Raw genomic sequence first — 25703 nt, 5'->3', positions numbered from 1 at the left:
CAGGCGGTGGGTGGGCTTGGAGGGGGCGGATGGGAGGGGGACGGGCCTGGACGGGGACGGGCCTGGACCCGGGCAGGCGGGCGGTGGATGGGCCTGGACCAGGGCGTTGGACAGACCCGGAGTGTGGGCGGGAGACGGGCTGGGACGGGGCAGGGGCAGACGGGGGCAGGGCAGCGGCGGGGGTCTGCACAGGCGGCGGCCATGCGGGGAAATGGAAAAGCAGAGACTCGGCCAGTGCTTGGGATTGGAGCCCTTGGCCGCGTGCAGTGTTGGAGGAGCCCGACCGCGGAGCTGAGGGATCTGTGCCTGCCGTGCCAGGCCCTTGGCTTCCAGGGCTGCAGGTCGGGGACGCAGTGTAGCCGTCCCCGCGGTCTCGGTGGTCTCGTACTGCTTACAGACGGGCAAGTGTTCCTGGTGTTCTGGGGTAAGTATATGTCACTGGGGTTAATTTCGCCCTTGTGGAAAAAAAGACCCTTTTTAATGTGGCAACTGGAAAACCTGGAATTTACATATACAGCTTACTTTTTGTCTATTGGATCCCATCTGCTCCAGGTTAAAATAAGAACTGGATGATGTGCTTATTCCACCAAGCTCAGAGACCACTTTTTAAAGTCCTATTTTATCAGTGTAACATTGATTTCAGTCTGTGGTCATCTTTGAAGTCCTAAAAGCAGCACATGGTTGCGAACGTATTTTGATTTATTAACTCAGACATTCTACAAATTAGCAGGTACCTGTTTGTATTAACTTTTTTTTTTTAATTTATTTATGATAGTCACAGAGAGAGAGAGAGAGGCAGAGACACAGGCAGAGGGAGAAGCAGGCTCCATGCACCGGGAGCCTGATGTGGGATTCGATCCCGGGTCTCCAGGATCGCGCCCTGGGCCAAAGGCAGGCGCCAAACCGCTGCGCCACCCAGGGATCCCTGTATTAACATTTTAAACGAGTTTCTTAGCTATAAAGAAGTTTTTAAGGGATTTCATTTGGAAAATTCCGATTGTAATAAAGATTAACGTTTGTGCAAATGCCCACCATAAAACATTGCTATTCGTATCTTCACTGATCATCCGAAAATTTTCTTCACGGTCCTGTGTGGGAGAGAAATAGGCAGGTTTAGTTTCTTCAAGTATTTGTATGGATTTGAGGAGAAGGTGCTGTACACGTTGAAGATATTTACTATTTCCCGGTTCATACACCAAAGTGCAGTATCTGATTTTCTAAGCCAGGTGTGTTGTCAGCTAAAGACAAGGATTAAGAATCAACCTTACAAAACATATGTTTGTTTTTTTTTTTGTATTTTGATGTAAAATACCAGTATTTGCTCTATTATCTCGTACATTTTATGTCTTACCACTGAGCAAACGATTCTCCAGCCAATAGTGATCGATTCTCAGAATTGGTGTCCTTACTGAACCTTAAGCTGGACACTGTACCAAGCACACCTGTCCTCTTATTTCTCATGTAAGGAAACCAGAGTCTGGAGACAACACAAGGTGAGCATGGGAGCAGATCTGACCCCATGTCTGACCAGAGTCCAGTGAGCACAGTGACCTGGAAAACACAGTGTCACGAGAACAAAACTGTCATCTAGAGAGTGGGCTGAGCCCCTTCCTATGTGTGGGATGCATTTGGGGGCATTTATCCATTCGCTCTGTCAATGAGCCGCAGTCCCCTTTCCTAGAGCAGCTCACAGCCTGGCAGAGAGGGAAGAAAGATTGTGCTTTCCTTCACCCTGCGTGTCCCCACAGTGCTAGCTCAGACCAACGGCTGAGGAACAGGCACTTTATTCTTTCCATGCTTTGGGGGGGGGGGCTTTGTCTCCAGAATTTCGTTCCTGGCAGGAAGAGATAAAACAAGCTGAATAGGCAAACTGACCCTTTGATAGTTCTGTTCTTTGACTATTTGCTCAATTTGCTCAATTAGATGTTCCAGCTTAAAGCTAACTTCATTAACTTTGTCCTTTGCTTGAGCAATGGCCGCATCAAGGTCATGTTGTCCAACTCGAATCTCTAAGTGGATCCGCTGTACAAACAGTGAAAGGGAAGAAACGTTCTTCAAACCGCTGCACTCTGCGTTTCCCTTGTCCTGTCCCCCGTCCCTGGTCCTGTGTCTCTCACCCCCTCCTCGAGACCTCTCACGGCCCACCTCCCCCCTGCTGTACTCAGTAGCCTTTCTTTGTAAGAATAGCGTATTAAATGATGACCCACGGCCCTGAGAGAGTACCCATACCCTCCTGAACATCAGATTGCTACTCCATAAAGGCTTTTGCCACTCAAAGAACTTGATTATTTTCAGGAAAAATTTTTTTCTTTACATAAGACTACATTTCTGATACTAAAGTATAGATTTTCTTTGTCTGCTTTCAGCCCGTTTAGAAAATAACCAATCACCATCTGCCGTATAAGAGTTTTATTTATTGGAATTCCATTGTTAATTTACCCTCCAGCCTTTGCTTGTTTTCAGGCCTGAGTAATCACAGTTCTTTTAACCTTCCCTCACGGTTCTTGTTTTTCAAGCCCTTTAATCAAGGCTGTGGCTCTCCTTTGAACCCCTTCCAAGCTCTCCAGCTCCCTCTTTGGTTGCTGCACCCAGATCTGGGCACAGGACTTTAATAAGTTTCTAGCCAGTGTGAGTGTAATGGTTCTGCATACCAATGTCATGCCTGAATAGTGCTGGTGCTCTGTTCATCAGCAGGGACGTGGGAGGCGTGTACTCACCAGCTTACTCCCACCGAAGGACACAAGCCTCGTAGAATTAGATTCCAAGCAAATGATGTGTTCGCCAGGTGAATGTGAAGTAAAATAGAATCTTCCTTGTGGGCTGTATAACTTGGACAATAATACCTAGGATTGAGGATTTCCATAATTTATGTGTAGTGTTCTCTACTTTCCCTTCTTAAAAATAGATCTTCCCTATTAGTAAAAACTGTGCAGTTCCTAAAGAAGGAATGAAATGGTAGATAAACATGAAAAATACTTTAGCCCAGAGTGAGATATCCCTTATTTACTATCAGATTGGCAAAGATTTAAACAAGAGTGTCCAGGGATATATTGACAAATGCGATCTCTAAACACTGATTTGGGAATGTAAGTTGGACAACCATTTTGGAGAACAGTTCAGTATGAATTAAAAATTAAAATGCATGTAACCATTGACTCAGTGGTTCTACCTACAGGAATTTATTCTATGGAAATGCACAAGTAGACAAAACTGCATGTAAAATTATATTCAGTGGGGTGTTTTTGTAATGGTAAAGTTATATTCTTGAAATTACGTTAGTACCTTTCAATAGAGGATTGGCTAAATTTAGGCAAAGCCAAATAAAGAAATGTTGTGTGGCAAAAAAAGAGATCCTGTACTAAAGGTATCCGCGATATCTTGTGCTGGAGCAGTGTATATAGGATCCTATTTTTTATTATAAAATCATTTGTAAAAGTATACGTGTGCGTGTGTGTGTGTGTGTGTGTGTGTGTTTATATAAGCTTAGAAGAAGATTCTGAAGAACACCAAGCTTTTAGTTGGTTATATTTATTGGGCAACTTTGACTTTCTGTTTAGCTAATTTCTATATTGTTTGTCATTTTAAAAACAGGTGTAGGACTTCTAGTTTGTCATCAAGGAGTTTGGAAGTTTCTACTCTGTCCTAACAAGTAAAAAGATGAACACAATGAAAGCCAATTCTTTTTAGATCCATCAGAGAGGTCACAGGGTAAGTCACTGCCCCCTAAATTGGAAAGGCAAACAAGAAAATACAAAGAATCACAACGTACCACAGCATAAACTGTGGGTACTAGTACTGGGTTCCTTTTACCTAATAGACAATGTCCAGCTTTCAACAACAAAACAATTTCAAGGAATAAGAGATGGAAAAAAACATAGTTTGAGGAGCCAGAGCAAGCACCTGAACCGGATTCAGACATGGCAGGGAACAGATTACTGTGCTAAGGGCTCTAACAGAAGGAGTAGGTGGCATGCAAGGACACATGGGTAATACAAGCAGAGAGATGGAAATTCTAAGAGAAATTTAAGATGCTGTTGATGAGAAACCCCGTAACAAAGAATGCTTTTGATGGGCCGACTAGACTGGACATGGCTGAGGAAGGTATCTCCTAGAGTGAAGATACGGCAGTGGACATTTCTAAAACTGAAAAGCAAAGAGAGGAAAGACTGAAAAAAAAAAAAAAAAGGAACAGAAGATCCTAGACCTGTGGACAACTGTGAAAAGTGTCACATCCACATAATGGCAATTCTCGAAGAAGAATAAACGCATAGAACAGTGATGACAGAGTTAGTGCCACAGCTCCAGAAAGCTCAGAGGACACCAAACAGGATAGATGCCAAACCAAACTAAAAAAAGACCCGACACCGAGGCATGGCCTATTGAAACTATAGATATCAGTGATAAAACGTCTTGAAAGAAGCCAGCAGGGAAAACATAGCTACAGAGGAGCAGATGTAAGAATTACACCTGGCTTCCCTTCAGAAGCCATGCAGGTGGGGGATGCCTGGGGGACTCAGCGGTTGAGCATCTGCCCTCGGCTCAGGGCGTGACCCCGGGGTTCCGGGGTCCAGTCCCACATTGGACTCCCCGCATGGAGCCTGCTTCTCCCTCTGCCTGTGTCTCTGCCTCTCTCTCTGTGTCTCCCATGAATAAATAAATAGAATCTTAAAGAAAAATAAAAAGAAACCATGCAGGCAAGAAGAGTGGAGAGAAGAGACCAACTGGCCTAGAATCCTGTAGCCTGCAAAACTGTCCATCAAAAGCGAAGGAAAAATAAAGATTTTTCTCAAAGAAAAATGGAGGGAATGCATCACTGGTAGACCTACCTAGAAAGAGCTGTTCATCCTTCTGAGAGAAGGGAAATGATCCAGGTCAGAAAGTCAGGTCTACGTAAAGAAGGGAAGAGAATCAGAGCAGGAATAGTTGAGGGTAAAGTAAAATCTTACCTTTCTTAATTGATCTAATTGATAATGGTTTGTTCAGGTACGAGCAATGGCATATTTGATTATGTGCACCTGACATGGATGACAGCATGACAAGGGACATGGTTGCAAGTGTATATTGCCAACTCTAGGGCAGCCACTTAAAAAGAGTTTAAGAAGTATAATTGACACCTAAGAAAGGAGATAAAATGGAATCACAGGAAATAATTAGATGTACAAAAGATAGGAAAAGGGGAAGACAATGATAGGAACAAGGAACGAGGGCAGTGATTAACGCAGTGGATGCTCACCCAGTGATATCAGTAATCACTTTGCATGTCGGCAACACGAATCTGGGTTGTCCACAAGAAACCGACTTTAAATACAAAGACACATAGATTAAAGATAAGGGAGAAGGTACGTACGCGGGCTTTAAGCTTACAAAAAAAGCTGGTGTGCTCATAGTAACTGGACACAGTACACTTTAGGCCAGAGAAGGTTCTTAGGGATAATTAATAGATAGTAGATAGTAGAGCATCACATGGGTGACAGGTCAATTATCCCAGAAGACGAAAGAGTCCTTAATGGGTAAGCAAGTGACACAAGACAAACTGACAGGACCACGGGGGGAGGAGGAGACTCCACTGTGTGGTTTGGAGACTCTGATGCCCCTGTCAGGTGCGGGCAGATCCAGCCGCAGGTCAGGAAGGACATCGCTGACCTCGACCGCCCCGTCGGCCAAGGGCACCTGATGGACGTGGACAGCCTACCTCATCCAACAGCCGCAGATTATGCACATTCTCAAGGTCACTGGGAGCTCGCGCCAGGACGGGCCACGTTCCGGGCCACAGGCACACTTCAACACGGTGAAATAACTAGGAAGCCTCGCCTGTCCTTCAATAAGCAATCGTAACAGAAACCACACAACGTCTGTTCTCAGAACACAGTGGAATTAAAGTAGAAATCAGTAACAAAGATCCCAGGATACTGCGAGATTACACACGTGTAGAGGTGAAGCACATTCCTACATGCCACGTGGGTGGAGGAAGAAATCCTAGGAGCAATTTGAAAATATTGTGAACTAGAGAATCCTGGGGAGCTGGTGCAGGAGGCAGCACCCAGGTCCGTCGGCCCACCTAGGCCACGGTCACGCCGTCAGAATCCATCTGGTGGGACTGTTGTGGAGCTGGGGAGGCTCCGGGAGGCTTGCGGCTTGTGGGGAAGCCTCGGGTGGTGAATTGTGGTTAATTTTGGTCGCATCAGCTCTTAGCACAGTAGCAGCTCCCCATCTGCACCCCAGCCACGTGGCAGGCAGCCGTGAAGGGGGAGCCAGGGTGGGCGAGAAGAACCCTGTCCCCCAAATCTCGAGGACCTGCACGATAGTCTGAATATTACCAGGCTTTGGGGCATCTGGGGGGCTCCAGCCGTGAAGCATCTGCCTTCGGCTCAGGTCATGATCTCAGGGTCTTGGGATCGAGTCCCATGTCGGGCTCCTTGTTTAGTGGGGAGCTCCCTCTCCCCCTCCCTCTGCTGTTCCCCCTCCTGTGCATGCGCCCGCGCTCTCCCAAATATCTAAAAACACCCACGTCCAGCGCGCCGCTCGGCTGGGCCACAGGCTCTCTGCGGGCGGGCGGTGAGCCCCTGTCCTCAGGACTGCACGTGGTAAAAACGGCACATTCTGGTTACCGAGTGCTTACCCGGAGGTTCTTCGCCAAGTTTGTGGGGATACATGACACGAATTGGTAGCAAATGCAGAATTTCAGTAACAGAACCTCGGAGGAGCTTTTACCTCATCGTTGTAGGTTGTGACAGTCACAAACATCCCCAGGCCCGGAGCAGATTCAAGGAAATCCTGCCTGCGGAAGTCCCACTGCTGTGTCTTGAAAGTCCCTGTGTCAGAAACAGGACAGTTACACAGCGAGTGTGGGGGACGGTGAGGGGTGTCGGTGGGCTGCCGCGAGTCGGGCACGGCCGGGCTCCGCACGGTGGGGTCCTCCGTGTCCGCCCGAGGCCCGGGGTGGCCCGGGAGGTCCTGAAAACGTGCTCCGAGGAGGCAGCTTTGTGCCGTCCCCGAGTCAACTGACCACACGTGACGAGCTCCTTACGTGGCCGCGGGGCGTGGGAGGAGCCGAGGACTCAGCCCGTGGCTGCTTCCACGGAGCCTTTGCGCCCACACGCGGGCAGCGGGAGGTGTTGCCTCGGTGACGGAAGTCAGGGCCCGGGCTCTGGGGCGCTTGGGATGCTGCTCGGACTTCGGCGCAGGCCGCGGGAGTACGGGGAGGGGGGCGCGTGGAGGCGCCCGTGCTAGGGGCACCCTGCCCATACGTGTGCGTGGGACCACCCACGCCGTCCGGTGCTGCTGGTGGGCCAAGGTCCTAAGGCTTGCCACAGAGGGAAGGACCCCGCTTCATGGGCCCTACTCTACGTTCCCCCACGGATATTCTAGAGGCAGTGAGCGGAGCAGAGGGAGGCTGCTCACCCAGGGCTCAATCCCATGACCCCAAGATCACGACCTGACCCGAAACCAAGAGTCCCACGTCCAACCAACAGGTGTCCCCCAGACACATCCTTATGACAACTCTACCTGTGGGGCAACCCAGACACAGGAAAGGTGATTTGCCCAAAGTCACACACACAGCAAGTGGCAGGGTCAGGACCTTCCCCTCTTCCACTTAACGCTGTCTCTGCAGGGCACCATGGCCCATGGCAGCGCGCGTAGGTCCTGGGGCGGGGGCCTGTGGGGTGGGCTGCAGGGGGGCGGGCTGGGGGGCAGCGGGGCCAGGTCGCGGGGCACCTGCACGCTCCCCATAAGGCTTCTGGAGGCGCGGTCACTGCGAAACATGCCGTGTGGGGAAAATGAAGGACCAGGAGCAGAAGCAGGGAAACCGGGTGCCTCAGCCCAGGTGGGAGGCGGAATCCCAGGTAAAGTCATGCAGCTAGTGGCTACAGACGCGGGTCAGAGTCTATGCAGGTTGGTTCCGGAGCCCAGAGCCACAGGCCAGGCCCAGGGCTTCCGGTCACTGTGGGCGCTAGGGGCAAGGTGGGCCCTACGCAGTGAGGCGGTCGGGGTGGGGGGCACCTAAAGAGGCCATTTCCTGGGCCCTCTAGCCCTGCCTGCACCCAGTCCAAGGATTTCTTGGGCAGTCCTGGGCCTTCGTCCCTGCAGATGGTGAAACAGGATAGTGTATGTTCTGTGCTGTTAGGGGCAGGGGCGGGGGGCTCAGCAGGCCAAGTGTCTGCCTTGGGTCTGCCTTGGTCGCAGTCCTGGTCCTGAGGTCATGGCCCTGGGTTCCTGGAGTTCTGGGGTCATGGGGTCGAGCCCCACAGCCTTAGCCCCACATCATTATCCTGGCTTCCTGTTCCACGGCCAGCCTGCCACTTCTCCCTCCTTTTAAAAAAGTCTGGTTGATGATTCTGGAAAAGACGGTGTGAGTCCATCCACCCTCTCGCTCTTGCTAATCATGACTAAGGACCTTGAGCGAAATGTGAGAGCAACCACCAGGAGGCTCTGAAAGGCGGGGAACAGGTGCCGGGCTGGGGTTGCGTCTGTCCCCCTCCCTCCCAGAGCCTGGGTGCTGGGCACTCTGCAGACCCCAGACCCGGACTGGGGGGGATGGAGGGACGGAGGGGGGACTCCTCCAGTCACAGGGTCTGCACCAGGGGTCCCACAGGACATGGGAGGGAGGAGGAGGAGGCAGCAGGGCCCCCCCCCCAAGTCCGTGCACAGCCCCAGGCAGCCTGTGGGGCCAGTGGCATCCCCACCTGGGACAGCCCTGGATCCGTCCCGTGGGAAGAACACCCAGGCCCTAGGTGGGCTGGGATCTCGGAACTGAACACCTAAACACGGAACCACAGCTATTTCCCCCACAAAATGGGGCTTATTCGGGAGCTGCAGAGAACAAAACCACAGATGAGTCTGCAAAACAAAGCAGGGGAGGGGGCTAGGGGGCGGCGGCAGAGGGTGCGCGGGTTAAACTGAGCAGGAATTGCGGTGGCTTCTCATCGGCTGGGCCGGGACCATCTCCCATTGGCCGGGATGGGGCCATCTCCTATTGGCCGGACTGTTGCTGGGGAGGAGGAAACTGTCCTTCTCCTGCTGGGATAGTAAAGTGGTCGCTAAGGTGACATCCAGGTGCAGGTGCAGCTCCTGTTGGGTCTGCAGGTGGCCGGGAGTGGTCAGCCCGGAGCTCCCTGCCTGCAGACCCCATTGTAAACGAAGTTTCCTTTTACTAATTTTTACAAAACAAAAAAATATATATGGAAAGTGGAGAGAAACCACACATCACTAACGGGAACAACAGTTTGAATGGCAGCACATTTCCCATCAGACACGTAGAGACCAGGGTGCCTGCGGGGCTCAGTGGTTGAGCATCTGCCTCCAGCTCAGGTCGTGATCCTGGGTTCTGGGATCGTGTCCCGCATCGGGCTCCCTGCAGGGAGCCTGCTTCTCCCTCTGCCTGTGTTTCTGCCTCTCTCATGAATAAGTAAAATCTTTTTCTTTTTTAAAGATTTTATTTATTTATTCATGAGAGACACACAGAGAGAGAGAGAGAGAGAGGCAGCGACACAGGCAGAGGGAGAAGCAGGCTCTATGCAGGGAGCCCGACATGGGACTCGATCCTGGGTCTCCAGGATCAGGCCCTGGGCTGAAGGCGGTGCTAAACCTCTGAGCCACCCCGGCTGCCCGAATAAGTAAAATCTTAAAAAAAAAAAAAAAAGCGGAGACTAGAAAAAAATTTGACAAAAGAATTGTGAAGCAACACTATATCCACGAAACATATCCTTCAAAATGAAGGCAGAATGTTCTTAGGTCAAGGAAAACTAAGAATTTTTCACCAGAATAGCTGCTTTAAAATAATTGCTTAAAGGAAGTTCTTCAAAGAACTTCCAAGAAAATTATAAATCTGCAGCACCAGGAATGAAGAGGAAATAGTGGAAAGAGTAACTAGGGAAACGACAATAGACCGTTTTCTATTCCTGAAGTTGACAGTTGAAAACAATGTATATAATATTGTCTGGTGTGGTTCTCGAAGTTTTTAGAGGTTGTACTTACGACAACTAAAAGGGGTGAGCAGGGCAAAGACACGTGGTCATGAGGTTTCTATGTTCCTCTTGAAATGCCAAGCTGTGGACCCGTATAGACTGTGATGAGTATGTGTATTGTAATCCCTACGGCAACCACTACTAACTATACAAAGACGTATAGTGAAAAATCCTATAGATAAGCAAAAATAAGGTATTATAAAACATTCACGCGACCTACAGGAAGGCAGGAAATGGAAAATGGGAACAAAAAGCAGAGAGAGGGAGCAAAAAGAAAACAGTAAGATATAGCAGACCTAAATCCTGACAATATACATTCCATGCAACAGTTATATTACATGGAAGTGGTCTAAACACAGACTACACAAAGAATGTCAGGATGGATTTTTTGATGAGAGGACAAGAAGGTCACCGCCGATGTGATGCTGTAGGTAGGTTATAAACTGGTGCGCCATTGTGACGTTCATGAAAGAAAGCCTGAGTGTAAGAATCAGATAAGCAGACTTCAGCGCGATGAGAATTACGGAGGACAAAGAGGGACATTGGTGCCATCACTCAGAAGACAACCACCCTACAGGCATAAACGGAGCTTGAAAACACGGGAAATGGGCAGCCCCGGTGGCTCGGCGGTTTAGCCCAACTTCAGTCCAGGGCCTGATCGGGGATGAGTCCCACGTCAGGCTCCCTGCATGGGGCCTGCTTCTCCCTTTGCCTGTGTCTCTGCCGCTCTGTCTCTCCCTGTCTCGCTCTCTCGCTCTGTCTCATGAACCTCTTTTAAGAAAGAAAAGAGGGAGGGATCCCTGGGTGGCGCAGTGGTTTGGCGCCTGCCTTTGGCCCAGGGCGCGATCCTGGAGACCCGGGATCGAATCCCACATCGGGCTCCCGGTGCATGGAGCCTGCTTCTCCCTCTGCCTGTGTCTCTGCCTCTCTCTCTCTGTGACTATCATAAATAAATAAAAATTAAAAAAAAAAAAAAAAGAAAGAAAGAAAGAAAAGAAAGAGAAAGAAAGAAAAAGAAAGAAGAAAGGAAGGAAGGAAGGAAAGAAGAAGGAAGGAAGGAAGAAAGAGAGAAAAAGAAAGAAAGAAAAAGAAAGAAAAAAAGAAAGAAAAAGAAAGGAAGAAAGAAAGAAAGAAGAAAGAAAGAAAGAAAAAAGAAAAGAAAAGAAAAAAGAAAGAAAAAACGTGGCGAGTAGACCGAGGGGAAGGAGAGGCAGGCAGATGCACGCAGCCGGGCCTGGTGCTGAGCGCTGAGCTGCCGCCCCCCGCAGGAGCCGGACAGGAACGCCCCTGACCTGGTGCGGCACCTCGGGCAGGAGCGCGAGCCTCACTCTGCGGCCCTCCCTCCGGCCACCTGGTGTCCCCCACCTGTGAAACATGCCAGGTCTTGGTCTGGCCCCTGCCAGCCCCGAGCCGCGCGTCTCCCCGCTCCGCGTCCCCGCCCGGTGCCCCAACCCCTGTGCAGCTGGCCCCTGCTGCCCTGCCTCTTGTCGGGCTGCCTGGGGTGCCCCCAGCTCTGCGGGACTCGGTGGTGGGTGGCTCTTCCCACCGTGCGCTCGCTGGGCTATTCCTGGCAGCCAGGCGCCCGGCCGCGTCTGCATTCTGTAGGGTGTCGGAGCCCGGGTGGGGGGACACCGTGTCCTCTGTCCTGGGCCCCTGGTGTCGGGAATGAGCGGGCGTCCCGCGGCACACACTCAACCACCAGGTGAAGGAGTGGGTGCCGCTCGGGCCCGCCGGTAAAACGCCAGTGGTCCTGGCGCGCTGCCGGGGTCGCAGGATGGGCCAGTGGGTTCCGCCGCCCCAGCTCGTCCCCCCCAGCTCGTCCCCCCGCCAGCACCCAGCCCCGGCCGAGGGGAGGGGACGCGCTGTCGTGCCTGGACGCTGCCACCAGATGGCAGTGCAGAAGCGCTGCTCGGCGCCAGCCCCAAGGCCACCCTGGCCCGCAGCACAGGTGTCGCCCGGAGCAGGGAGCTGGGCCGGGGCTGTCCCCGTGGGTGCAGCCCAGCGAATGGAGGGCAGGGGGCTTCACGCCCGTACGTTGTCTAATGTGGGACGTGGCCGGTGGTCAGCGCCGTGCAAACGCCTGGCCGGTTACCTGTGACCTCTGCCCGGGCCCTCCGCAGCAGAGTCCCCGGGGCCCCGCGAGCCCACGCCCCAGGCACCCGGGGCCGCCCCCGCCCTCCCTCCCCGAGCTGGGCTGACGCGCTAGGCGGCTCTGCGGGTCAAGGCCGAGCCAGCCTGACTTCGAGCCTCGGCGCCTCCCCGCAGCGACACCCCCACCTCGCGGCCTTGGCCCGCGCGTGTGCGTGTGCGTGTGCGTGTGCTCCAAGCCCAGCCGTGGCCGGCCCTGCGTGATTGCTGGTCTCCGGGAGCGCGTGAGCACAGCGTGGCTCAGCCAGTCATCACGGCCAAGCCAGCGCGGCCAAAACGTCGGCGTCCCGATGCCACCCAGCCCCCGAAGGTGACTGGCCCCTGACCTGTGAGGACACACGTGTGTGTGCCCTGGGCCAGCTTCTCCCGCCGGCACGCGGGCGTCTGCGCAGGGAGCACCAGGTACAGGCCAGGCGTCGTCGCGGGGGCACAGCAGGGCCGCACTGGCACAGGTGGCCCCGGACGTCTGCATGCTGGCGTGTGGCCGTCACGGAAGGTGCCGCCGTGAGGACTGAGGGGCGAGCATGGCCGCGTCTGTGCCGGGAGTTCTGTGCCCATGGGACCGCAGGTCAGCGGTTCGGAGTGGATCTGAGGCCTGGGCGCGAGGGCTCCGCACCTGCTCCCTCACCTGGGCGCAGCGGCATCCGGCGGCGGGGCTGGCGCCTCGCTGGGCTCTGCTGTTCTCCCACCGACAAGTGGAGGCCAGTCCTTTCCCTCTATTCCTGGCGCTTCGGGCCTCTCCTCCTAAGACGTGTCTGTTGAGGGGCACCTGTGGGCTCCGGGGTTGACGCGTGTGCCTTGGGCTCAGGTCCTGGGATCGAGTCCGGCGTGTGGCTCCTGGTCAGGGGGGAGCCTGCTTCTCCCTCTGCCCCCTCCCCCTGCTTGTGTGGGCTCGCTCTCGCTCTCGCTCTTGCTCTGTCTTAGATGAATAAATAAAATCTTGAAAAACAACCCCCCCGCGTGCCACCTGCTGTCACCTGGCCTGGCTTCTTTCCGTCTGCCTCCCAAGAGCACCCCCCCCCCCCGGGCTCCTTGCACCAGAATGCTGGGCTCCGGCTAGGCCTCCAGGGCAGGGGCCCCACATCCCCTGACGTGCGGTCTCCCGTGGACACATGGCTGGAGCTGCCCCAGCCGCGTGGCGGCCGGGGTGTACCTCCCACTTTGTGCCCTCCTCCTCTCCTGTCTCCTGTTTCCAGTACGGGTCTGTGCCCTGAAGGGAAAACAAACGTCCTGGCTGCTTTGGCAAGTGGCTCGTCCCCGGGGACCTTGCAAACGGGACAGCAGGTTCCCAAGTGCGGTTACATTCGTGTAAACGGTGTCTCCTCCTCTGGAGCCTGCCGTTCCCAAGGACGCTGCCTCCCCGACCAGCACAGCCTCACCCCGTCACAACAGCCACCCCGCAGGCCGCTCCCCGTTCCTGTGTCTCCCCCAGAAATGCACTCACTGCCTGTTCCATTCATGACGATCCAGTTGGATCACAGAACGTTACGAAGAAGGACTGAGAAAAACAATGTGAAAACTGGACCGTGTTTTACTTGGACGTTTCCAGGCACTTTTGGGGAACCAGGGTGGTTTCACCCCGCATTTGTCCATGGGGCTTGTGTGTGGCCGCATCCACGCCAGGCCCTGGGCCGTCTCCCTCCCAGCTCCCTAGGGGAACGCAGGCCTCTTCTCTGCTTCTCAGGCAGCGTCCTTCCGTTGGAGGGGGGGCGGGGTGGGGGGTGGCTGGGCCACGGTCAGGGCCACACCTGTTTGGCGGTTCAGGACGGAGCCTGGGAGGCCAGGTCCATAAGGGGGGAGTCAGGGCGAGCGGATGGGAAGGAGCCTGGTGAACACTTGCATCTGGCCATGGCCGCACCAGGGGCCGGGCCGCTCAGGGGAGGGGTGAGCCCAGGTCACAGGTAAGGGCACAGCTCCAAGTCACCAAGCTATTGGGCGACGAAGGTGCTGCAGAGCGGGCCTCCTGGAGCAGAGCCTAGGCCGTTCTGGCGCCCTGGGGAAGGCGCGCGGCCGACTGCTCGGATCCTCGCGGTCTGTTTATTTGTAGTCCCGACCAGCGAAAGCCCACGTCTGGGTGGAGGTGGCTGACTGGCTCTGAGGTCATCCCTGCCCAGCGTTCCAGGTGGGTGTGGCTCACGGGATTCCGGGTACCCCGGCGGCGAAGCCGGTGTGCGCTCCCCTGGACGGGGATGTCCGACGGGGTCTCAGATCCCGGCGGGTCCCCAGACGAGCTTCACATCTGGGTTTTCATCTTCTGCTCATGCAGTGTAAGCACGATCTGGATTGGCTCTTCTCAGCCACCTAGTGCATGGCACGCGTATTCGCGTGGTGGACGCACTACGGGGTTCCACGGCAGAGGCGGCTTTGCCACAGGTCAGCGAGACGCCGAGTGGAAACACAGTCCCTCTGTGGCTCAGGCAGCCCGGGTGCTCAGAGCCTCGAAGAGCCCAGGCCCACGGCGGTCAGCACCGTGTCCACGCTGCGCGCGGGTGAGCTGAGCCGAGGTCCTGGCCGCACACGCAGGCACTTGCAGCAGAGCAGGCGGGAAGGCACAGAGTAAATACGCAGCGGTCTTTCTCCATAAAAGGGATTTTTGAAAGAAAAGTTTAAGGGGCCCCCGGGTGGCTCAGAGGTTAAGCATCTGCCTTCAGCCCAGGGTGTGACCCCAGGGTCCTGGGATCGAGTCCCACGTCGGGCTCCCCTCAGGGAGCCTGCCTCTCTCGGTGTCTCTCAGGAATAAGTAAATATAATCTTTAAAAAAAACCTTTAAGACGTGTATTCTGGGGTAGGCGGTTGTGTTATGTCACACATCGAAACAGAGGGCTGAAGGCTAAAGATACAATCACGGTTAAAGGGAAAATAATAAGAGAGATTTGCTTGGTGGTTGTCAGGCTCAAATGCTCAACATTCTTTTACAAGAAACTCATAACGGTCCGGTAGGAAACACCTGCAAACACCTTTCTGTTTTCAACCCGACGCTGGTGACTCGTGCGCCTCTTTACTCGAATTCCTAGCGTCAAAGTCTGCTGGAACCACACTTCCGGTTCAGGTTTACACATTGGTCTTTTTCCACTTTCGACCTTTCCTTATACTCAAAGTGTCTCATTTGGGGGGTGAGGGGACTCCGTTGTTTGAGTCCAACTCTTGATTTTGGCTCAGGTCATGATCTTGGGATTGGGAGACTGAGCCCCATGTTGGGCTCCACACTGGGCATGGCGTCTGCTCAAGTCTCCCTCTCCCTCTGCCCCGCCCCACTCAAAACAATAAAATAGTGTTTCTTTTGGGAACAGTATGTACTCATTTTTTTTTAATTCCAGTCTGATGATCTTTGCCTTTTAATTGGAGAGTTTCGCCCATTTGCACTTAATGTGATGTGAAGCGTAGTTGGGTTTAGACTATATTTTGCTATTTGCTTTCTGTTTATCCTATTTGTTCCTTACACTTTCTTTCTTGCCTTTTTTCAGGTGGGAGAGTAATCAAGTATTTTTTTTCCCCTCCATTAGCATATATGAGGCTTATGGTCATGTTCTCTCTCTTTTTTAATGATGATGTTTTATAATTTATTTTTTTAATTTCAAAATTCCATTTATTTTAAGTAATCTCTACACCCAAAGTGGGGCTTAAACTCATGACCCCGAGATCAGGAGTGCCATACTCTGCTGACTGAGCTGCCTGGGTGCCCTAGGATCATATTCTCTTTTTTAAAATGTTGAGACAAGTGACCTGTGGTTACAGGTCCCCACGTTCCTGTGGTTACAGCACACATCAGGCGTGGAACCCGAGCCCTGCATAACTGTGTGGGAGCAGTGGGGGCGGTGGCTACGGAGACCACAGCGTGAGCCGGACACAGCTGGAGGCTTGGGGCGGCAGGGCCACGGCAGTGGGAGGTGGGAACGGCCAGCGCAGGACCCTTTGGATGGGGAGCAGAGGAGGCTCTGCACTCCAGCCGAGGGGTGGCCAGCGTGACACCTGTCCTCCACGCGGCTGTCTTCCTGTCCCAGACCCTGCGGGAAGGCCAGGTGATTCTCGGGCCTGCTGCCATGCATGTTCCAGCTGGCGGCCCACAAGGCAGCAGAAAGGGTGGACAGGCCACTCCCGTCCCCCTGGTGCTCCTCTGCCCCTTCACGTGCAGGCTCGAGGACAATGGCCGGCGGCCACGGGGCTATTTGCCCAGGAGTCCCACGTCCCCAGGGATGAGAGCAGGGCCAGGGCCGTGGGCAAACACTTAATGTGCGTCCTGTGTGTCTGGCTCCTTCTAACAGTTGGCAAATACTGAAGCTGTCACAGTCACCACAAGAAGAAACAGGTGCCCTTATTATTTTCATCCCATTGGACAAACGACCAGAGAGGCTTAGGAGCTCGCCCAAGGGCACACAGTTCTCAGGGGCTCTGCTCGCACCGCGCAGCCCCCAAGGCGGCTCCTCCCGGCCCAGGTCCCCCCAGCCTCTCCGCAGCCCGGGCTCCGCGGCCGGCTGTCGTGTGCCCGAGGTTCTGCAGGGGGGCTTAGTATTTTTTGCCACAAAACAGCCAGGACACACAGAGAGGAGCATTTGACCCTAGTCCAGGCGACAGAATTGGGCACAGGAACACACGATGGGCTCTGAGGAGGAATCCTGCTAGATTTAGATCCCGTTTGCATTTTCTTTTTTGCATTAAAATCAGAGAGTTGGATATCAGTGTGACCTGAGTAATCCCGGGAGCACGGGCGCTCGTTTCTGTCTCAGAAGGCCGGTTAAGCTCAGCCGTGGGACGCGGTGGTGGCCGCGTGGGGACGTGCCGGCTCCGCTGCGCCCGGAGCTGGGGTCGTGGGCGCTGTGGTCTGCACACACGCGGGCGCCGGGGCTGCCGTGTGGGACCAGGCACGAGACCCCACCGCTCTTTTGAGAATCGACCATAATTAGCGTGATTAATGGTTTCAGAAATTCCTTTACTTACAGAAACCTGGCAACCAGGAAACCAGATCAGGCTCGGACTCTGTTGTGTCTTTGTCTCCCGCCGTGTGCGTGAATGCAGTTCAGCCCAGGGGCTTTCATGGCAGGTTGGCATCACCCGAGCTCTCTCCAGGGGAGTCCGGGGACCCTCCCGCCGGGGAGTATCCGCACCGAGAAATCAGCACCGCGCATAAGATGACACCTGGGCCCGACGCTCGGGGACGCACGCACCTACCTGTTACCAGCGTGTCACTTGGAATGTCTTCTATGATGCATTTCTCCTCTCGTTCCCCTACGTGGAAGTAAAAAGCAGTTGAAAGAGAAAAATAAAAACTTAAAGCAAATGCCAGCATTGGCATTTCTGCTGCGTTAGGCGCTCCTGGCAGCGCTTTCCCTGGGGCGGATCAACTGCCAGCGATACTGCCCACCGAGGGCTTGGGTCTCATTGGACAATCCTGCAAATTGATTTTTGTGGGAAGGGACATCTGGTGGCCACACTTGGGCAGGTGACGGCAGTAAATAGGTGAAAGATGTCTGAACCTCGGGGCCTTTCCGAGCACGGTGACATTAGAGCTCCCTGTGATCTCTTATTTTGTAAGGTTCTTGCAGTGTTCGATGGGGACAAAAGTCGATGCAGGGCCAGGGGCAGGCACCAGACCAGCCCTCACCAGGCGAGCCCAGCAGGTGCCGGCCCCCGCCCGCAGGGCCACTGGGCCAGAGCAAGACGGCGGTTCTGCAGTGTCAGGGCGGGGAACGAGGCGGGGCGTGGCGCGGGGTGCGGCTGGGAGGAGGCGAGAGGCCCCAGGCAGTGGAGGCCTCGCGTGGACGGGCCTCAGTGTGCTTTCCTGCAAACAGGAGCGGGTTGACGGACCCCGTGTGGTGCCGCAGGGCCCCAGCCCTGGCAGACGATGAGTTCTTATTAAACCTTTTATTTTGCAACATTTATAGTCATAGAAAGTCGCTAACCTAGTACAGAGAGGGGCCGTGTGCCCATCACCCCGCTGCCCTGGGTGCCGACGCCTGGCGGGGCTTGGGATGCTGGTCACAGTGTCGTGGGCAGTGGGACCTGGACCATGTCACGGGGCCGTGACCGGGGCCACAGAGCTCCGTGGACCTCACTCTTCTAAACAACACATGCGCGTCAAGAGAAGCCTTCAGCAGGTAGTTGTGAACACTCAGGACACTGCGGAGATGGAGACACGCAGCATGGTTTGGGGTGAAAGACTGGCGTTCCGTGGCCTGGGATGTTTCACCGAATTGTGCTTTATTTACTTTTATTTTTTTTTTTTAATTTTTATTTATTTATGATAGTCACAGAGAGAGAGAGAGAGGCAGAGACACAGGCGGAGGGAGAAGCAGGCTCCACGCACCGGGAGCCTGATGTGGGATTCGATCCCGGGTCTCCAGGATCGCGCCCTGGGCCAAAGGCAGGCGCCAAACCGCTGCGCCACCCAGGGATCCCCTTTACTTTTATTTTTATTTGTCACTGGAGCCCTAAATGTATTAAAATGAATAAACGTGTGGGACGCCTGGTGGCTCATTTGGCTGAACATCTGGCTCTTGATCTCGGCTCAGGTCTTGATCTCAGGGTCGTGAGTTCAAGCCCACGTTGGGCTCCACGCTAGGGGTGCCACCTACTTTTTTTTTTAAAAGGCAAAAAATTGGGATCCCTGGGTGGCGCAGCGGTTTGGCGCCTGCCTTTGGCCCAGGGCGCGATCCTGGAGACCCGGGATCGAATCCCACGTCGGGCTCCCGGTGCATGGAACCTGCTTCTCCCTCTGCCTGTGTCTCTGCCTCTCTCTCTCTCTCTGTGTGTGTGTGTGACTATCATAAATAAAAAATTAAAAAAAAAAAAAGGCAAAAAATTAAAAAACAAAAATAAATTTAAAAAAATAAAGAGGGAGCAGCGCCGGAGCCGTGGTCGCCGTGGGTGACGCGGACCCCTGCCGGCAGTTCCCCGCAGACTATAAAGCATTGCACCGCGACGATGTGATTCTCAGCGGCGCAGAGGAGTAGACCTTCGAAGCCCTCTTCCACCATTTCTCCACCGCGTGACTGGGGATAAGCTACTTAACTTCTCTAAGCTTCAGTTGTCCGATCTGGAGAAGGGAGCGTCGACCTTTCCTTCCTCGGGCCAAAGATGCGTCTCTTTGGGAATACGCTCAGTCCTAAGAAAACGCCCCCTCAAAGTCTGCTTCTCTCTCCAACCCGCATAATCTGGATCGATCAACCAGGGAGGTCGCGCTGGGCCTGGACTATGGAACCCCCACCACGAACCTGGTGGGACAAAGCCTGAAGTTTGGAAATGGCCAGCGGAGAGCAGAGACGGGGATTAGCGGAGGTGTGGACCGGAGGGAGGCTCAGCGGCTCCGCGGGCGGAACCAGCCGTTGGAGGAAGCAAACAGTCTCTTGAGGCTGAAGGTGGACGTCCTGCTGGACATGCTGTCTGAGACCGCGCCTGAGTCCCGCTTGATGGAGGAGGAACTGGAGGAGCTGGAGAGCATCAGCCGCAGGAGGAGATGAAACACCCTGAAGACATCTGTCAGGAGCAAAGGGAGAAGCCCATCCGCCAGAGGAGGGGGATGTGGCTGAGAGTGTTTTGTAGCTGAACTACTGGGCCAGGTCCTGGGAGAGAGTGTCATATAGTGGGGCCCAAAGGCACCGGCCCCATTGGATTGGCAGCAGGAAGGTACAGCATGCTGGGCAGGGAGCCTACTTAAAAAAAAAAAAAAGAGGGATCCCCGGGTGGCTCAGTGGTTTAGCGCCTGCCTTTGACCCAGGGTGTGATCCTGGAGTCCTGGGATCGAGTCCCACATCCGGCTCCCTGCTTGGAGCCTGCTTCTCCCTCTGCCTGTGGCTCTGCCCATGTCTCTGTTTCTCATGAATAAGTAAATAAAGTCTTTTTTAAAAAAAATTAAAGAAATGTGATGTGAAAACAGAAGGCAGTGAGTGGCCCAGTGGGCAGGGAAGGTATTTTGGAAGAGTGGAGGCGTTCTTGTTCTGTTACGGGGTAGGCGTGACCTTGGCACGTGGGTGGGTCATTTCTCGAAATACTTCCCTTCTTATTTTTAGTCACCCTTGAGTTCTTACGTGTCAGCATCCTGATTCTGGATGTGTTTAGCAGTTTTTAGAATCTATGGAAAAAAATAGAATTTTCATTAAAAGTCTGTGTTCAGCCTCAGAGATATCTTTCCATTGATTCTTCCTGTAACATCCTCGTTTTTTAAAATTACCATTTCTCCATCGTGACAAGTGCACTGCTTCATCATCACCTGCTCCCCTCCCCTCCCCCCACCCTCCCCAGAACCAGCAGTGCGTTCTCTAGAGTGAACAGTCTGTTTCTTGGTTTCTGCTTTCCTTTTGCTCGTCTGTTTTGTTTCTTCAATTCCCCACGTGAGTGGATCACACGGTACTTGTTTTCTCTCCCTGACGTACTTCACTCAGCAGAATACCCTCCAGCTCCATCCATGTTATTGCAAATGGGGCAGTTTTCATTCTTTCTTTGGCTGAAGGATAGTCCACTAACATACGTCCGTCCAACATCTAATGTATTTGTTCGCCGGTCGTTGGGCCCTTGGGCTGCTCCCATGGTTTGGCCGACGTAGGTAATGCTGCAGGGAACATCGGGGTGCGGGCGCCCGTGGGGTCAGGGCTCTTCTATTCCTTGCATAAACACCTGCAGTGCGATTGCTGGGTCGTAGGGCAGCTGCACCTTAACTTCTTGAGGACCCTGCACGCTGTTTCCCGCGGAGGCTGCGCCCCTGCGTTCCCACCGCAGTGCACGAGGGCGCCCCGCTGTCCGCATCCTCACTTGTTTCGTCGGTTGATCTTGGCCACCGGGACAAGGTCAGGTGATAGCTCACCGTGGTTTTGATCTGCATTTCCCTGCTGATGGGTGATGCTGAGCATCTTTTCACGTGTCTGTTGGCATCTGGACGTCTTCTTCGGAAAGCGTCCGTCTGTGTCTTCTCCCCTTTTAAAAACTGGGTTATTTGGTTTTGGCTGTTGAGGTGTATAAGTTCTTTCTATATTTTGGATCCCAGCCCTGTATCTGCTATGTCTTTGCAAATACCCCCCCCACCCCGCCGCTTCTGTAGGTCGCCTTTTAGTTTTGATTTGTTCCTTTGCTGCGCACTTTTTACTTTGCTTGTGGTCCCAATAGTTTATTTTTGCCTTTGTTTCCCTCTTCTCGGGCGATGTATCTAGAAAACAGCTGCGAGGCACCGAACCGCGTTGTAGCCGTGTGAGCCTGGGCGGGTTGCAGAGGCCTGTGCTCGCCCACCACGCAGGAAGCCGTGGGACTGCCTCCGTCCTGGGAGTGTGACCGTGTAGATGGGACCAGCGACAGGGGCCCTCAGCTCTGTACCTGCCGGCAGCTGGGGGTGAGCTGCCGGCTTTTCTGGCGCAGGGTGGAGCCACCCCGGAGGCGTCCCTTGTGCAGGGCAGGGCCCCCGCTCCAGCTTCTCCCTTGCTGCGGGCTGGCGCCACCCACCCCGGCCTCCCTCCTGGCCGTCACCTTAGGGTGCAGGGGCTGCTTGAACAAGTATCGGACTGCGTCGCTCATAAACAACCGACACTTATTTCCCACAGTTCAGGAGGTCAGAGGTCGGAGATCGGGGCGCCAGCGTGCAGGTGGCTGAGGTCTTTCCCGTCATGGGCCCCACCGTCATGAGCTAACCGCCTCCCGCCTCCCGAGGCCCCACCCCCGGGCACCTCATGCGGGGGCCGGGAGACGGGACACCCAGTGACCACCCACGCTCTCCCTCTGGGAAGCACTGTCGGGTGCTGCTCCCAGGCCTGGACGCCAGGACCCTGTGGGCGCTCACCTCCCCACCATACACCTTCTCCACGGTCCTGGGCCAGCTCCATAATCGCTCTTTGCCTCAGTTTCCTCGCCTAGGAGGGTGGAATGATCATAGCACCCACTTCCTCGAGGGCCTGCGGAGATCAGGGGTGCGTGTGCAAAGTGCTGACCGCCCGACGGCCCGGCGCCTCATCCACGTGAGCCGTCGCCACTTTCCCCAGGAGACTTTATATTACAGCAAATGTTAAGGACACGAAACTAGAGGATTGCGTGATGCACCCTAATCTCGTTTCGTGTGACCAACGCACGCTGCCCCTGGAGTATGTTAAAGCACGTTCCTGATCAGAGACCATTTTTACCCGACGGTATTTCAATATACACCTGACTCGTATGGACTTAAAAAACCCGGGCAGCCCAGGTGGCTCAGTGGTTTGGCGCTGCCTTCGGTCCAGGGTGTGACCCCAGGGTCCTGGGATCGAGTCCCGCGTCGGGCTCCCTGCAGGGAGCCTGCTCCTCCCTCTGCCTGTGTCTCTGCCTCTCTCTCTGGGTCCCTCATGAATAAATACATAAATCTTTAGAAAAGAAAACTGAATACCCCAACTTAGGGATCCCTGGGTGGCGCCGCGGTTTAGCGCCTGCCTTTGGCCCAGGGCGCGATCCTGGAGACCCGGGATCGAATCCCACATCGGGCTCCCGGTGCATGGAGCCTGCTTCTCCCTCTGCCTGTGTCTCTGCCTCTCTCTCTCTCTCTCTCTCTCTCTCTGTGACTATTGTAAATAAATAAAAATTAAAAAAAACAAAAGAATACCCCAACTTAGCCGCCATGTCCTTGTGACCACTGCACAAAATTGGCAATAATCGTGCCTGCCACCAGTATCAGCTCCAGGTCCGTTTTCTGCAACTGGAGGGTCCTTTTGCCCTCGCTGTGTTTGACTTGGTGTCTACACAGGATCCACACACGGCGCTTGACTGTGTCTCTTAAATCTTTTGCTCTGCTGGGCCCGCACTCCCTGCCTCCAGTGTTTCCTCTCCCAAGAATTCACAGGGACCAGGCCGCACCCGGTAGCTCGGGGGCCCTCGGGCGTCGTGGGACTCAGCACAGCACACACTCCCCGAGCACACGCATCCCCGGGGGCCCGCGGCGGCCGCACCTGGTTCTGGGCTCTGGGCCCCGCCGCCCGCCGTGTGGGCCGAGGCTGCGGCCCTCCCGGAGCCGGCTGTGTGCGGCTTCCTTCACCCCCGCAGGCTGCTCCGTGACAGTGACACGCGCTCTTTCCCAGATTGCCATCCGTCTCCGGGGTCCCGTGGGCCTCCGGCTGAGCTTCAGACTGGGTTTTCTGGTTTCTGAGAATCGTGTCCTGGGGGTTCCGATGAGCGCTGGGGGCCCCCAGTCTCGCGTGTGGCGCCTCCAGCCCCGGGCCGGGCTGCGGGCCTCCTTGCGCGTGTCTCCGGCCCGGCGGGGTGTGTGGCCGGCACTGCCCAGCTGTGTCCTTCCTCGCTTAGGGCGATTCCTGGGCTTTTTCTGCTCTGCGGTGCGATTGTCCGTGGAATGGTGCGTGGTTTCCTTTCCGGACTGTTCGTCGGCGGCGCGGGAAAGCAGCTGAGCGCCATGGACTGCCCGTGCGTCCCGGTGCTCGGCCGCCGGCCCGCGCCATCCTAGGCGGGTGCGTGTGTGCGCGTGGCCTTCAGGATGAACACACGTAGGTCACGTGCAGGACGCTCACTCCTGCATCTTCCGTGAGGAACCCCTCCCCTGCCCGCTCCCAGCAGGACTCCCAGGACCGCGTGGAACGGAGGTGGTGGCAGCAGCATCCCCACCTTGCTCCTCATCTCAGAGGAGACGCGTTCAGTCTCACGTCGCGTCGGGACGTCTCCCGGGGTCTTCTAAGTGCTTTAGTCTGCGCAGGTGCTTCCCTTGCGTCCCTGCTTCGTGGGGTGTTTTTATGTGGACGCGTGCTGAGTGGTCACAGGCCTGGAGACCGGCCTCAGCGGTGACGATCCGGGGTCCCCCCTCCACTCTCCGATGCGCGTGTCACATGATCCGTGTCCCGCCCGCCCGCACCGGCGTTCCAGGAAGAGTCCCCCTTGGTCGTGGGGTACAGCCCTCTGGACCTGCCGCTACCCCAGGTGCTGGGAGGCGGTCACGGATGTCGGGCTCCGGTTTTCCTTTCGGACGGTGTCTCCGTGTGGCTTTGGTACCCGGCTGACGCTGGCCTCCCAGAATGAGTCGGGAAGCTCCTCTCCCCCTCAGGCTTTGGGAAGAGTTGGGAAGAGTTGGCAAGGACGTTGGGAGAACCACCTGCGAAGCCGGCAGGTCCTGGGCTCTCCTCCGCGGGGCGGTGTCGGATCCTGATCCGGGCTCCGTACCAGTCGTAGGCCTGTTCACACCCGGCGTCCCCGCGACTCGGTCTCGGAGGTTCTGTGTTTGCAGCCCGCGTCCCCTCATCCCAGTTATCCCGCGTGCTGGCGTTCAGCTGTTCACGGGACGCTCTGACGACCCTTTCTACTTCTGCACAATCTCTAACAACGTCCCCATATCACGTCTGATTTCAGGAATCGGACTCTCCCTTCCCGTCCTTAGCCGTCTCCCTACAGGTTTGTCAACTTGGATGATCTTTTCCAAGAAGCAGCTCTTGGTTTCCGGGTTCCCTCCATTCTCTGTTTTGCTGCCTGCCTGCCTGCCTTCTGCTCGCTTTGGGTGTTGTCCGTTCTTCTCTTCCTGGGGCCTTCGGTAGTGAACTCAGATTGCTGATTTAACTCTTTTCCGTTTTTATTTTTTAAAAGATTTTATTTATTTATTACTCATGACAGACAGAGAGAGAGAGGCAGAGACCCAGGCAGAGGGAGAAGCAGGGTCCGTGCAGGGAGCCCGACGTGGGACTCGATCTGGGACCCCAGGACCACGCCCTGCTGAAGGCGGCGCCAAACTGCTGAGCCACCCAGGCGGCTCCTTTTTTCTGTTTTTAAATGTGTGTCCAGCTGTGCATCCCCCCGACCCCCGCGTCACGCTCACTGCATTCCATAAGCTTTGTTGTCATGTTTTCATCTTCATTTGTTTCTAAGTATTTCCTAATTTTCTTGTGATTTCTCCTTTGATCAGTTGATTTAAGAGTATGTGACTTCATTTCCACCTATTTGTGAATCCCCCAGTTTTCCTTCTGCTCCCCATTTCCAACTTCATCCTGTTGGGGCAGAGAAGACACTTTTTTAGGACATCTACCCCTTAGAAGCCACCGAGACTCACTGGAGACCGTCCCGTGTGCGCGTGAGGAGGGCGCGTGCTGTGTGGCTGCTGCATCGGGCTGGCCGCCTGGGTGGGGTCCCCTGTTCCCTTCCTTGTCGTCAGTCTGGTTGCTCATCCACTGCGGAGAGTGAGGACGTCCCCAACTGTGACTGTACTGCTGGCTAGTTCTTTCAATTCCATCAGCTTTGGCTTCGTAGAGTTTGACGGCTGTCACTGGGTGTGTAAATGTTCACAATCGCTCTATTTTCTTGTCGTGAAATGTTACTAATATATACTGTCCTTCGTCTCTTGTGACCATTGTCAAATTTAAGTCTGTGTTGTCTGATGTTAGTGGGGCCACGCAGGCTCTCCGCGGGTCACTATGTGCACGGAGAATGGTTTTCCATCCTCTCACTTTCAGTCTATTGGTGTTCGGATCTCAAGTGAGTCTCCTGTAGACGACCTGTGGCTGGACCTTGTGTCTTTGTCCATTCTGCCAATTCTGCCCTGTGATTGGAGAGTTCACGCATTTACATGTAAGTGATGGCTGACAGGGAGGGAGCCTCTCCTAGGTCTCTGCACACCCTTCAAGCAGTTATTAAAAGTCTTGGTCTAGGGATCCCTGGGCGGCT

General features: G+C 54.7%; 1 protein-coding gene and 1 pseudogene across 2 annotated transcripts; one reads left to right on the top strand and one right to left on the bottom strand.

Annotated features, from left to right (window-relative positions):
* Nucleotides 1-423: 423 nt before the first annotated feature.
* Nucleotides 424-17452, bottom strand: LOC121488906 (transmembrane emp24 domain-containing protein 11). 2 transcript variants are annotated; one of them, XM_041751211.1, is made up of 5 exons: nt 17280-17452; nt 6712-6812; nt 2718-2843; nt 1876-2022; nt 424-1088 (listed from the first exon to the last, which is right to left on the bottom strand). In XM_041751211.1, the coding sequence occupies exons 1-5, from the start codon at nt 17401-17403 to the stop codon at nt 939-941; spliced, it is 648 nt and encodes a 215-aa protein (XP_041607145.1). In that variant the 5' UTR covers nt 17404-17452; the 3' UTR covers nt 424-938. The 2 variants fall into 2 exon arrangements, with proteins under 2 accessions (XP_041607145.1, XP_041607146.1); XM_041751212.1 differs by lacking the exon at nt 17280-17452 and adding an exon at nt 12742-13297.
* Nucleotides 17453-19184: 1732 nt separating this feature from the next.
* LOC121489162 lies at nt 19185-19567 on the top strand (annotated as a pseudogene).
* Nucleotides 19568-25703: the final 6136 nt, after the last annotated feature.

The sequence above is a fragment of the Vulpes lagopus genome, chromosome 4, assembly GCF_018345385.1.
Source record: "Vulpes lagopus strain Blue_001 chromosome 4, ASM1834538v1, whole genome shotgun sequence".
NCBI classification, from domain to species: Eukaryota; Metazoa; Chordata; class Mammalia; order Carnivora; family Canidae; genus Vulpes; species Vulpes lagopus.
Note: the sequence above shows the minus strand (reverse complement) of the source record. Positions and strands in the feature narration are given on the sequence as shown.

Coding starts and splice junctions, on each gene's coding strand:
- LOC121488906 (XM_041751211.1), bottom strand. CDS start 17,403: ATGCCAATGCTGGCATTTGCTTTAAGTTTTTATTTTTCTCTTTCAACT. Junction 2,844..6,711: donor TCACAACCTACAACGATGAG/GTAAAAGCTCCT, acceptor CCTCAATCCTAG/GTATTATTGTCCAAGTTATA. Junction 1,089..1,875: donor AAGAACAGAACTATCAAAGG/GTCAGTTTGCCT, acceptor TCTCCCACACAG/GACCGTGAAGAAAATTTTCG.